At 36.9% G+C, this 13166-nt stretch overlaps 1 protein-coding gene across 1 annotated transcript in view; it reads right to left on the bottom strand.

Annotated features, from left to right (window-relative positions):
- The window catches only part of CMTM4 (CKLF like MARVEL transmembrane domain containing 4), a gene marked incomplete at both ends in the record, with an annotated part of 31880 nt that overhangs the window by 1025 nt on the left and 17689 nt on the right, over positions 1–13166 (bottom strand). Inside the window, 2 exons of the mRNA XM_082005896.1 lie at positions 59–157; positions 11083–11259. Of these exons, the coding sequence (XP_081862022.1) occupies positions 59–157; positions 11083–11259 (276 nt within the window). The remainder of the gene's footprint in view (positions 1–58; positions 158–11082; positions 11260–13166) is intronic.

Below are 13166 nucleotides of genomic sequence, written 5' to 3'. Positions count from 1 at the left end.
GTTATTCTCAGTTTTAATAGAAGGTAAGAGTCATATATAAAGAAGTTCAAATTCTTACCACAGCAGCAATTTCTGCTCCAGTTTTATGGTTTAAAGCAGCAAGTACTACAGAGGCAATGAAAAAGAAGAAAGTGCTGAGTCCAGTGTTGACCAGATCCTAAAAAAATAAATTCATTAGCATTACTAAACAATGATTCTTTTCTTGCTTTTATTAGAAGTGATGAAACAGAAGAAGGTTAGAACAAGAACTACAGCAATACTTTCCCACTTTCTATGCCATTTATCACTTACACAAAAGAAGGCAAAGGTTATTACACATAACTATTACACAGGAAACATAGCATGTGTGTGCATTAGTTTGTGAACCAAAGTCAAACAGCATGTAAACATAAAGCACCAGTGCAGATTCTGGATGCGTTACCTCAATTTCTACCGGGTTTATTTGAAAAGTACTGTCAGCATAAACAATGATTAAAGCTGTTCTACCTCAGCTGCCACTGAAGTAACCTGAATAGCAAACTTTAGCACTCCAGGAACCCCTTGTTCTCTTTCACATCACAACAGTGCTCCACACACTGCCCAGATATAAGTCATGAATTTTACTACAAATTCTTCGAGGCCTTTATTGTAGAAACCTGCACGTCCTATGCTATTTCTACGAATAACAGCCGCTGATGTTGTAAGAATACACGGATTTTTACATATTTATTGCATAAAATTGATGGTTCAAGCAGACATCTTAGAACATATGCACAGCAACACCCTGGGGGCACCTATATCCAGGGAAAATTCTCGCTTTGCTCCAAGCACAGAAAAATGACAGGCAACACGCAATTCAGCTATACATACGCTGCATACATCACTTCATGTTCAGATGATTATACTGCCATGCCTTACAAAAAGCAGGGTAATTAATGTGCCACTGGCACTATTCTTCTGCAGCTATTAGCAGAAGAATAGTTACAGCACTACAAGACTACCTGATCAGACTCAAGGAAAAAAAAAATCACGAGTTGGGACTTTAAAATAATAGAAGAAACAGTGCTAGATTCATTAGGGACTTTACTTGGGGTATCTTTTACAATCTTTTAAAACAATTTTTTTTATACATATGTAGACTGCACTATACGTACACTACAGAGATGTAGGAAATAACAGACTATCATAACTGAATGAATAGGTGAAGTCAGGGAGAGCAAGGAGGAATGTGGAAGAATCGAGGAATGGCAGTTCAGCACAAATATCCTGAAGGAACATGAAATCAGTGAGAAGTGAATACTAATATAAGCAAAAAGGATGGAAAGAAAGCCTGTATACAAGTTTGCTGGACAACTTACAGTTTTTAAAAGAAAAAGAGAGAAAAAACCCAACAAAACCACACTGAACATGCCAACTCCCATCATTAAAAAAATCTCATCATCACTCTAATTAGAATTCAAGGACAAATTTGTCCTACTTGACTCTCTTCCTTCACATGCAAGCCAGGCTCACTTCCTGTTCCTGCTCCTCCACTTACTAAAAGTGTAATTATTTTTTAAATGTCCCCCCCAGTACATCTTGTAAAGTGCTATAAGAGTTAGGCTTTTGAAGACTGAAGATATAAATCTAAACTTATCCACTGGATATGAATCCCATTACTATCTCCCAGCTACATAGCACAAAGACTCTGAAAAGACCATTGTCATCCAGCCACCCCCAAAACATCTGTTTTTTTAGCCATGATTGGAGAATGCTTTAGAAAGTAACTGTAAAAACTGAAAGTTTCTAGCACTGTGTTATTCACAGGTAAAAACCTCTCTTTTGAGGGTACTCACTGAGCAACAGCTGGTTATCAAAATTAAGTTGTACCTGGGATAACCTGTATGATGTATCACTGTGGCCTGATACTCATCTAAAAGGGGACCTTCCCAAGAAATGCGAGAGGCTTCCATTCTCATTGCTATTTCCACCCACATGTTCAGATTTCATGAGCCCAGTAAGACCCAAACTGTCCAACCAAACAGTAAGGCAACCAAAGCAAACTGTGGGTCTCCTACCATCTTTTCACCTCCCAGTGTGTAGTTAGAGAGATACTTTTTATCTCTGTTCAAGCTGAACAAGATAGATGTTATCTGGCACACACACCATCAAACAAAATTGGAATTCATTAAATAGTTATGGCAGTTTTAAATATATAACTTCTTGTTTTGCAGATATCAAGTTAAGAAATAGAGATATTAGAAAATAAATGCCATTTCACAATTCCTCCTAGTATCCTCCTCTCCAAATTTAAGTTTAGCAGCTCTAACTGTGTTTCTGGGGTTGCCAACAAGAGTTGTGGTTCTCATCTGCACAAACCTTTTCTCACTAGAGAGGAAGTCTCACTATATATGACAACAGATAATAGACTCAACAGTATTCAACATTTTCATCAAGTCTCTAGGCTAAATACATGTATGTCACCAAGAATGCTGACACTAAATACTGAGGAGAGGGTAGCTACGCTCTCGAAAAATTTAAAAAAAAATTCAAAAACAACATTCGTTCAACTCAAGGTCAAGTTGTGTATTTTACTACCAGAGTACATTTTCCATCTACAGGAATGACCTACAGAATGGAGATAAAATCCCCGAAGAAATAACTCAGAACAACTTAATAATTACCATAGGTAAGCATCTCAAGGTGTGATGCCATGACCAAAAAAAAAGGCAGGAGGGGGAAGCACTTATACATTCCTTTGGACATATGGACACAATAGGTATAAGGTGGTAATCTTACCTTTGCAAGGGACACTGGAATGCTGCATCCCGTTCTGGTATCCACATTTTTAAAAGTATGTTGAAAAATTGGACAGGGTATACAGAAGAGCCACAGAAGTTATTTGAAAGGAGGAAAAAATGTCTCACGGTACGAATCAAAGAACCTAAATTGCTTTGAATATTTAAAAGATTGTGTACATGAAGATTCCAGCGTTCAAATAATAAAAACAAATACTAGCTGTTTTAGAAGTTTAACATAGGAAAGCACAACAAAATTAATAGCACAACAAAATTAACAGCTGCAAAGTTAAGACAAAAGTTATATTCAAAATGAAGGAAGTTTTAATTGTAAGGGAGAAAACTGTCAGAACAACCAACCAAATATGAGCTTAATATTCCACCTTTTCACTTCTTATAATCCAGATTATGTTTTTTCAGACACACACTTTGTAGTTCCTTGGTACCGTACTTGAACATTAACTGGATGATTTATGGGGTCAGATGTTCTTATTAATTAATTAATCCTGCCGACCTCTGACTTTTTGGAATCTATCAGCTTCATCACCTTGCCAAAGGAGATTAGTATAAGCAAGATAGCTGGACCTATCCACAACATGACAGACATCATCGTCTATCTTCATGCTACAAATTGACTTGAAGGCTTCTTGTAAGAAGTTTGAGATACTGCAGAATATGAAATACTGCTGAAATTAGACTGCTGGTGCCTTTGTCATGATTTTTCCAAGAAATCAAAGATTTAAGTACCTTAGAAAACTTGTCATCATCACTGACAGTTTATTGTACTCTTTACAAAGAGCATTAAGTTTGTCCTTGCAAAGAATTCAACAACTCAAATCCAAAGAATTTATTCCATCTTGAGGCTCCAATTTATTTGCTTCTACAATTCCATTTTCCCTGTTTAGATCAAAACCTTTTAATGTTATAATTGATTCACAGTCATACAATAAGGCTCGTTTCTTAAAAAGCTAAAACTAGCACAATCTTTCATATCCACAAATCCGATTTTTTGCAGCTTAAGAAGCAATGATACTTATCAATAACATTGTCATACAGATATATAGTGGTAGCATTACAGATGCAAATATTTGTTACTTACTACTTAGAACAGAAAGAAAAGAAAAGATACAACAGTTTTGGATGAAGTCAGAGCAGAAACAAAAGAGAATGAACTACAGCAAGAATTCAAGTAGTAAGGGACACTCCCTAAAATAATGTAGCTTTTTTCTACATAAGAGAAAAATGAATAATCATGACAATAGAAAGAATAAACTAATTGAAAAAAGATGAGCCATTTCAAATCTGGGCATGATATAGCTGTTCTTGCTATTATATTTATAGACAAAGTAAAAACCACATCACACAGATAGAAGAATTCCTGCTGAAATTACAGCAACCTCATGAGACAGTATGCTGTGCCATAAAATACTGTACAAAGCTGCCATCCATAACAGAGAATAAAATCTATGAGCTGAATCAAATCCACTCTAGACTGATGCTGATCCCTTTCTCCTTTCCAAAAGGATTTAAAATGAAAGACTGACTTCTGTTCATTTGCTAGTTATTCACAACTCATTCTGTTCAGTCACCAACAGTCCTATTAGTCCAAAGGAGAGTATCCAAGGACATATATCTGCTACTGCCATCACCACCTATCTATCCCACTGAGAAGGCGCATAAGGCAGAGGAGGCATCTTAACTTCTGGATGAAGATGGATTTATGCCAAGACAGCATTTTTTACTAAAAAAGAGTGAGGCTTTTGTTCTGCTGATTCTGCTGTAAAAATGTGAAATTCTAGAAAAGTGGACAGAATCCTACAGTCTTTCAAGTGTCTGGGCAGGTATGGTTCCTGGATTAATGAGGATGGAGAAGCCGAATAAGTGCTATGAACGAGAGGTCTGTTAACAGACCTGAAAACTCCCATCAACTCACTCCTGAAAGCTGCAAGGCACATCATCTTTGAAAAATTTTTTTTAGTCCTCCAGTTTGGTATATTACCAGGAGTTGGCTCTGACGCTCAGAGGTGTCAGTAACATCTATGTGCCTTTATCCATCGCTCTCCAGGACTTCACACATGCAAACTTTTAAGAGACATTCAATCCAAATACATGCTCTGCCTTTTTACCCTGTATTTCATGATGAAGTGGGAGACTGCACAAGTGACCAGGTACTGTTTAAAAGGGAGACAGTGCCATACTGCAACTGTAATTTGTATAAACAAAAATATGACATTAAACTGGTGGTTGCTTTTGTCATTTGCTTTCTGAAATTCAACAGTTTACATTTAGACGGAGTTTAAAGTAGCTAAAAGAATGTACTCTGGAAAAGAAGCCTGCACATTTCAACAACTTGACTTTGTCAGAAAAGGTGACAAGTGTTGGTGGCCTGCTGCTGTCCAGGTTACTTTCCACAGAAGAGAGCATTCAAAATAACATTTCCTTTTAGCTCTGTTTGGGTTTTGGTGGTTTGTTTTTCAGTTGACAAGGGAAAGGAGGGGGAGTGTGGTTATTCTTTTGTTTTGGGTTTTTCTTCTTCTGCTTTTTCAAATTTTTTTTTTTTTTTTTTTTTACAGTGCCCCTAATTTTTCTTCCAACCAGTATTTACTTTCAAGGTTTGGGAACTTTTTCTCTTGTTTCTGTATGAAGCTATCAATTTGAAGTTTACAAACATACCAGTCAGTCCTCTAAACCAAGCACCTCTGGTCAAACTCCCATAATTTTACTCTATAATCACATTATTAAACATTGTATGAGCATTTTGCACCACAATTAAAAATGGAAACATGGTTTCTCAAGCAAAAATAAGTCCTAGATAGAAAGAACCAAATTAACTGTATGAGCACTGATTCCCACCTCTTTTTCTCATTTATTTGGGCTTACATATGTATGGGAGCCTGTATTCAAACACTAGATTCTGCTACTCCAAAACTCACATAAGCATCACTTTCCCCTGATAAAAGAGTTTGTGACCAACAATTTCAGAAATATGCTAGTGACCCAGAGGGCTGGATTCATGCTGTGCAAACAGAGATATCTTAGTGCCCATCTCACAGCGTGGGGCTACGCTGCCTGGCCCCTGCGCAGGGCTGAAGGTCCCTGTGGGTCCCACACCACACAGAGCAGTCCCCAAAGGTCTCTAGCATTCACCTGCAGATGCTCCCATTCAGGCATTTTGATCTGGTCCCAGGTGTCTGGCACTTGCTGGAAATCAGTTCCATTTACAGCATCTCAAGCAAAGTATGTAAAAAAAAAAAAAAAACAACACTGAATTGATACAAGTGACTTTCAAAAAACTGAGCTTTCCAAAAGGTCAGGGACAAGCTATGATTTTGAAGAAATGGAAGAAGTGGCCTCAAAACCAAAATTCATATGATATTATCCTTATTTCTAAATATTTTTTAGTTGGAATACAAGCTCTGTTAGAGGTAGTAACTCTGCTATAAATGACAAAACACATTCCTGAATGAATGCTTCCACAATCCCTGTTTCAACTTGGTTTCTTGAGTATCACCTGCCTATTTCCTTCTCAGTTCGTTCTTAGCTGCTCCTCACTGCTTTCCCTGTGTGTTTTCCAATAACCACTCCTGCATGAAGACAGGACCAGCAGTTATAGTTACAAAGCAACAGACCTTACTAGCAATAACTACCAAACCATGTAATATTTCTCATATTTAAAACTTGTGTTTGTATTTCTTACAGAATAATGCATCATTGTTTACACCATCCTCCACCAAATGACAGCTATCCACAAAGAGCCCTAACCCAGATGAAATTAATTCTATTTTTTTTTCAATTTATAAAATATTCATTTTTATCCTTAATAGGTATTGCTATTTTGACAGCAGTAAACATGAAAGTGAAGGATGACTGACTTAATTTCTCATTCAACAGCTAAGCAAGCCAAAGAAAACCAAGTTGTTTTCTCAAAACAGAAGGGAAAAAAATAAATTAAAAAAAAAATACCAAGATTGCCCTGTAAAAGCCTTTGAAACACTGCTCTGTAATTACACTCTTCAGAGCCAAGGTTGGCATAAGACAGTTTGTCATTCTGGCACCACATCAAATTTTCCGCCAACTACCTCAGCATCAGTTGCTTGCACACAAGGTTTCATCACTGCAACAACTGAAAAAACCCCAACCCTGCTAAGTTGATGAAATAAGTTTTCAGGCAGCACAAAATACAACCACTGCTCTGCATCTTCAAAGAGACATACCTGACTCTCCACATTTCCTCCCTGTAGCAGTGCTTCCCTGGGACTGAGCCCAGGCTAATAAGCCTGGCGGAACTCTAATTAGTTTGTGCTGTGCTCAGTTCTGTGCCTCATCTTTGAGGCTGCTCTGAGCTGAAAAACTCTATATTCAGAGCTGCACACATACACACAAAATACAATACCAGAGCTCCAGCAGAGGTTTAAAAAAAAAAAATTAAAAAAAAAAATATCAATGGTCAAAATCTATTGGAAGATACTTTTTTCCCTACACACAGACATAAATAGCCCATTCTACTGGCTGATTATGCAATGATTTACATCTGTAATGACTCTGATTTCTCTCATCATACAAACTCTCATCCAAGAGACATTTGTCAAATTTCAGTATTCTCAGCTATTTGTGATCACTTTTTTCCCCCTCCACAAGTCACCTCAGTTCCCAGCCCTGAAAAAGGAAGTAGCATTATGGTGGATCTACTCTACAGTGACAGTAATTGTAGGAAAGCCTGCAAACCACATGCCAATTCACCAGAACACCAAAGTTACTACAAACACTTCTGTTAACCTTCCTACAGGGCTATGTCAAGCGCACAGTTTGGCTGCAAGATCTTAAGTTCTCCCTGTAGATCACATGAGATTCAAATAATGAATTAAAAAAAAAAATAATTTAGCCAAACAAAAAATTATAGCAAACATTCAGTTACTAGTTAACTCTGAAAACGAACATTTCAAAGCAGCAGCTCCTCAATTAAGCAGGAATCTCTGCTGTAGTGTGCTCTTCACTCCCCTATGCTGCTTGCTAGTCTTGCAGAAGAGGCTCCCTTTGAGCTCTGAAGCATAAAGGAAATGGCAATTTCCACTGACAGGTTCCCCAGCTTTTGCATTTTTGCATAGTATTGATAGTACTGCACAACACAGGTAAGTGACTGTTCTTTCATCTTACTGTAACAGACCTGTCTCTTTCCAACACACCCAAGGAAGGTTCTTTTCTGGCCTCGCCATTTTCATGTTTCTTTCATGCTTCTCTCATGTTTACCTCAGGAAAATGAAAAAATGGTTGGCAAGTCTCTAATTAGGATCAAAGCTCTTTTCCCCAAGTGGCTAAAAATATCTGTTTTTAAAAAGTACTAGATTTGCATATCTGTTAGATGATAGTATATACTGATCCACATTTTCATTCCAGCTAGCAATAGTGAACATCAAACAATATCTACAACGCATTAGAAATAAGTCTAATTTTAATAAAGTACTGAAGGAAGCAATCCTGTATTGGACAATAGCAGCTGATGGCCTGGTACCTTCTAATATGTAAGATCATTTGAAGGCAAATGGTTTCAAATAGTTCCTAGGAAGTTTGTGCAAGTGCTGTGTTTAAAGAAAGACTTAATCCTCAATTTAAGACTAGGAAATTCTTTCAAGCATTGCAACAGCCTCTTCTTCTCACACAGCTTTTAAAAGCAAAGTTTGAGACTTTTCACAAGGGAAGCACCCATTATAAAGTCATACATATTTGTTTAAAGCATGTATATTAATGAACTTCTACATAAGCAGGAGTGACTTCCTCCTAAAGCATTCAGGACTGTCAAAGTCTGTTGTTCAGAAAGCAACTCCTGTGATAACTGTGTCATATAAAGAGATTTCAAAATTATCAAAATAACCATGAAAACACAGGAAAGCACTAAATACTGAAAGAGGCAAATAATTTATGAATATACTTCTAAACTGTAAAGAATAAAATGCCAAAATAAGCCAACAAAAAATTCAGCCACGACGCTACATTCTTCAATTTCCTACTAACTTTGTCAAAGTAATCCCCCACAGGTGTTTTATCAGCAGCCTTCGATCTCCCACTCTGTACATGCAACAGCAGACTACAGCTCTATGAATAATGAAGATACTCCCACATTCTCCTCAGACTAATGGTCCCATCAGACTACTGACTGCTAACATCAGTAAGCAATACCAGGAAGAAGCATGGTCTCATCAGTTAATGGAAGTCAGAAGCTTCCAGTTCTCTTTTCACTTCTGTCAGAGATCTTTGGTATAACGATGGAAGAATCATTTCATCATCAGTACATAACTAAAAGAATGAGACTTGCAAGATCATGACAACTACCTCTGTTGATGTGGCAATATGAACCAAAGCAAACGCTTTTGCAATGTATTCCATTTGCCCTTCAGGCTGAACTCTGACTATGTCATGTTGCTCCATGCTGTTTAGATAGGGGGTTCAGAGTGTGACCATTGCACTAAAAAACCAAAATGCTTAACTTTAATTAAAAACAAAGAGCCTCCCAACTGGTTGGATTTTTAAGCCCTCTTTTCTCTAAAGATCTCTAACAGTGTGCTCGATGCAGAGACAAGTAATGCGGCACTCAAAGCAGCAATTCTTGCCACTCAACTGCTGCAAGAAGTCAGAGTGGCTGAAAGGACCTACCAGTTATACACTGGTATCTGCTGCATTATCTGGGGGGAAAGGCAGAGCACCACACTTAGGCTTCTATACTTACGTATGTTCAACATACTGTCAAAGTGTTCTGGTAGGCAGTATAAGTGTGCCACAAGGCTCAACAACAAGAAGTACAAGGGTATGCAAAGTCATTAAACTGACTCTTCCAGAGATACAAGTTCAGCTCAGTCATGGACACCATGCATACCACTCTGTAGTCTCTTGATAAAAAGTCTTGGTCAAACTTACTTTGACCACAAGCAGGATCTAGTATTCACTGTGGAACTACTCATATCCCACCGGCAAAACCATCATGTATTTTATGTGACACTGACATACTTGTTCGCATGCTGTTGTACATCCTACTAGCATGTACAGAACTGTGTGGTATAAAAAGATGGTCTTCAATTGCTGTTAATCAGCTGACAGGTTGTTGGGATGCCTGTTAAACAATCAAGCTGGCAACAGAAACGGTGACTACCTTCTCTCTGCAGCTGCTGCTTTTTCAGCTTGCCACAAAGATAAGTGGTGACAATACTGGCGGAATGGAGACAAAAGGAGCAAAGACACAACAATCCAGTAACATTCCAATGGTTCCACTGGTTTTGTTTTTTGCAGGTCACCTGGATCTCCCCCATATACTGCTACCAGCCACAGTTCTCAGTCCATCTAATCTACCTACCAAGTATACTTAGGAAGAGTTCTTCAATAGAGCATGCATCCCCAGAGTACAAAGAATCATCTAATTCCACTTCCAGTCTCATTTAGGCAAGTCATTTAGGCTTATAAACAGTTACTGCAAATGTGCAAATTGCAACATCAATAAATTGCATTAAAAACAAAGAAAAAAGTCACACAGAAGCCGAGAAATGTCTGGGACTGGTCTCCAACAGTACTTACAAAATTAGTGTTATAAAATAAAGCAGAACATAGGCACATAAGTATCTGTACTGTCCAAAGAATTTTATATAAATGTTTTCCTTGAAGCTGACAGATCTTTTGCTAGAGTGACTAACATGTTGATTTTGTGACCTGTGTTTATGCAACCCAATCTGAAAGTTTAACTCATAATACAGCATGGAAATGTAAAATGAATGTGCAGTGCCAGCAGTTGTCTTCCTAAAACTCCTCATATTTGAGAGCACATTAAGCATTGCCAGTCAATGTTTAATAGTTATGTGTGTAAGCAATTCAAAACACCTGATTTTTTACACAAAGCACATAATTTTTTGCATTACTACCCGATAATGGTATTAATCTGTGTAAGAATATATATGTAGCACGGCTGTCCTAATACAAAAAACAGCTTAAGAGAGAATGACAGGCTACTGTAAATACAGCATCTGTCAAAAGTTAAATAACTACAGGCTGCATTTTTATCCACTTCATCCACAAACAGTAATTGCTGGCATTAGCAGGACATTTTTCCTTCCAAAGAGAATCTAACAAAAGACAATTTTAGTTCTAGCTAATGTAGTTTAATCTTGTTACATTTCAAAACTCATTCTGCTGTTAGTATTCAAAATAAATATACATAAAATGGATACTTTACTCAGCATGAAGAACACTCATACACAATCTTAAACAGTAGAAAGTAAAGTTCACAAACCAAACTTTAAAAGATTTGCAGCTATTTTTAACAGAGTAAGTATCTGTATGAACTTACAGTAAGATTCCAGTTGATCTGCGGTATTCTTGTGTGAAGATTCAGACTGAACATAAGCAACAGAACTCCAGTAACCACCAATGCACTACAGCTCACAAACTCGAAGAAATAAAGGCCTTCACAAGGGGAGCATTCCATGATGGTCTCTATGCAGATGAATGCAATCAGTGCCAAAACCTAGCAAGAAAAACAAGTGGAAAAAATATAAATAGATTTCCACATTTTCAAAATAGCCACAAGTATTCCTGAAATTTCCATTGGGAACATGATCAGTTTACACTCAGGAATGTGTGATTTTAGTTTATAACAGGGCACTGTCTAAAGAGCAAAAAACAAAAGCAAATTAATGCAAGACTTTCTGGATATCTCCTGTTCAACAAAATATATTTTAGAAAGGCATAGAAACCCCTCCAGGCCATTGGCTTAATATGCAAATGGCACCTCAAACATTTTACTTCATTTTTCAGTCATGAAATGCTATTCCAAACCTTGAAGATGGAATGCATTTGTCTATTGGTCCAACATCAAGCTCAATTATATAGTATTAATATAGTGTGATTATGAAAGACATTTCAATGAAGTTTTTATTTAAAATTCACTACCAACTTGACATCTAAATCAATTCAAAATAGAATAGATTCAGGATCCCTACCAGCCTACAAAAATCCGTGCCCTTTTCATGTTTATCAACAATATGCTGTATTTGATAGAAAAACATATTTTATCATTCCCTTACTAATAAGACAATAAAATAAGCAGCTAATAGATGAAGAAGAAATGCCTGGTGCTGCAAACACATACATCTAACTGGGATAATGGTTACTCACACTGAATTCAGAGTGCAGAACTTGGTAGAGTTAACACAAATGCAGACTTTTGCAAGACGAGAGTTTAATTTACAATTTAGCATAAAACAGTGAAGCTCACTGTACTTAAAAAAAATCTGCCCAATGGACAAAACTAAAATATATAAAAACCATACATTTAATAGTAGCTATGACTGAACTACACAGAGTATAAAACTTACATACGTAAGTCTAAGTTTCAAATTGATTCCTCTTTAAATATAACTGGTAAAAGAAAACCAGTTGCATGGATGGTTTTGGTTTGTTTGTTTGTTTATTTTTAATTTTCCATGGCAAGCAAGGAAGGCCTTAAGAGAGTTTTGCTTCGGTTTTCATGACAACAACCCCCCCACCACCACCCACTTACATTTTTCAGAAAAAATTAACTTTTTTTTTTTTTGCTCTGCCACAAAATTCTAATGAGACCATAACAAGTCACTTCAATTTGAGGATAAAGTACTCTGGGGGATAGCCTCCTCAGAGCTAAATATTCCATAATTTGAAGGTTTTGCACAAACCAAACATTAAGTTTAAAATATTGACAAGAGCCACAATACAAATCAACGTCTACTAAATTCTTCTTTGCCAATTTCAGTAATGTTTTGCAGATACACTTTCTTCCATACACTTTTTATGCTTCATCCATTAATTTGTCTTTGCCTCCTACAATGAAATGAGCAAAATGAAGAAAAAGGATTTTGAAAGAAGTTACCATTTTTGTCACTAGCATCAGCAGTAATTCCAAGTAAAAGACAATACCCCGCATGCTTCATTTGCCACATGCTTCAGAATACAGTAGCTAATTTAAGTTTAAAAATTGATTAAAGCAAAACGGTTTTAATCAAAAACTCATACTTGGGTAGAAAGTCTCTCACAGTTCACTTAGCATGCTCTCTTTAAGAGAGCACATGCCATACAAATTTTTGCCAGCTAATAGAGCAGGCCAATTCACATCAAACAAATTCTGAATGGGTATCCAGTGACTAAACACTTAACTTCAGATTTTATCTTTGGCATTGAATAGCTTTGGAAAGAAAGAAAGAAAGAATATGCAGTGAAATGGAACATTCAGAAAACCAGAATCAAAGTCAAACTATGATTTCAGCAATGACACAGACACAAAAAAACTACTGTCCAGAACACCGCTTCATTTTACAGTACTAGCATGTAATGAAGTCCACCTTTTATGTGAGCACAAACCTCGTAACTGAAGATGACGCTGAATACAATTTTTTTAAA

Source organism: Phaethon aethereus (genome assembly GCF_964289735.1).
Source record: "Phaethon aethereus genome assembly, chromosome: 13".
NCBI lineage: Eukaryota > Metazoa > Chordata > Aves > Phaethontiformes > Phaethontidae > Phaethon > Phaethon aethereus.
The sequence above is the reverse complement of the archived record's forward strand: the minus strand, read 5'-3'. Positions and strand labels throughout refer to the sequence as shown.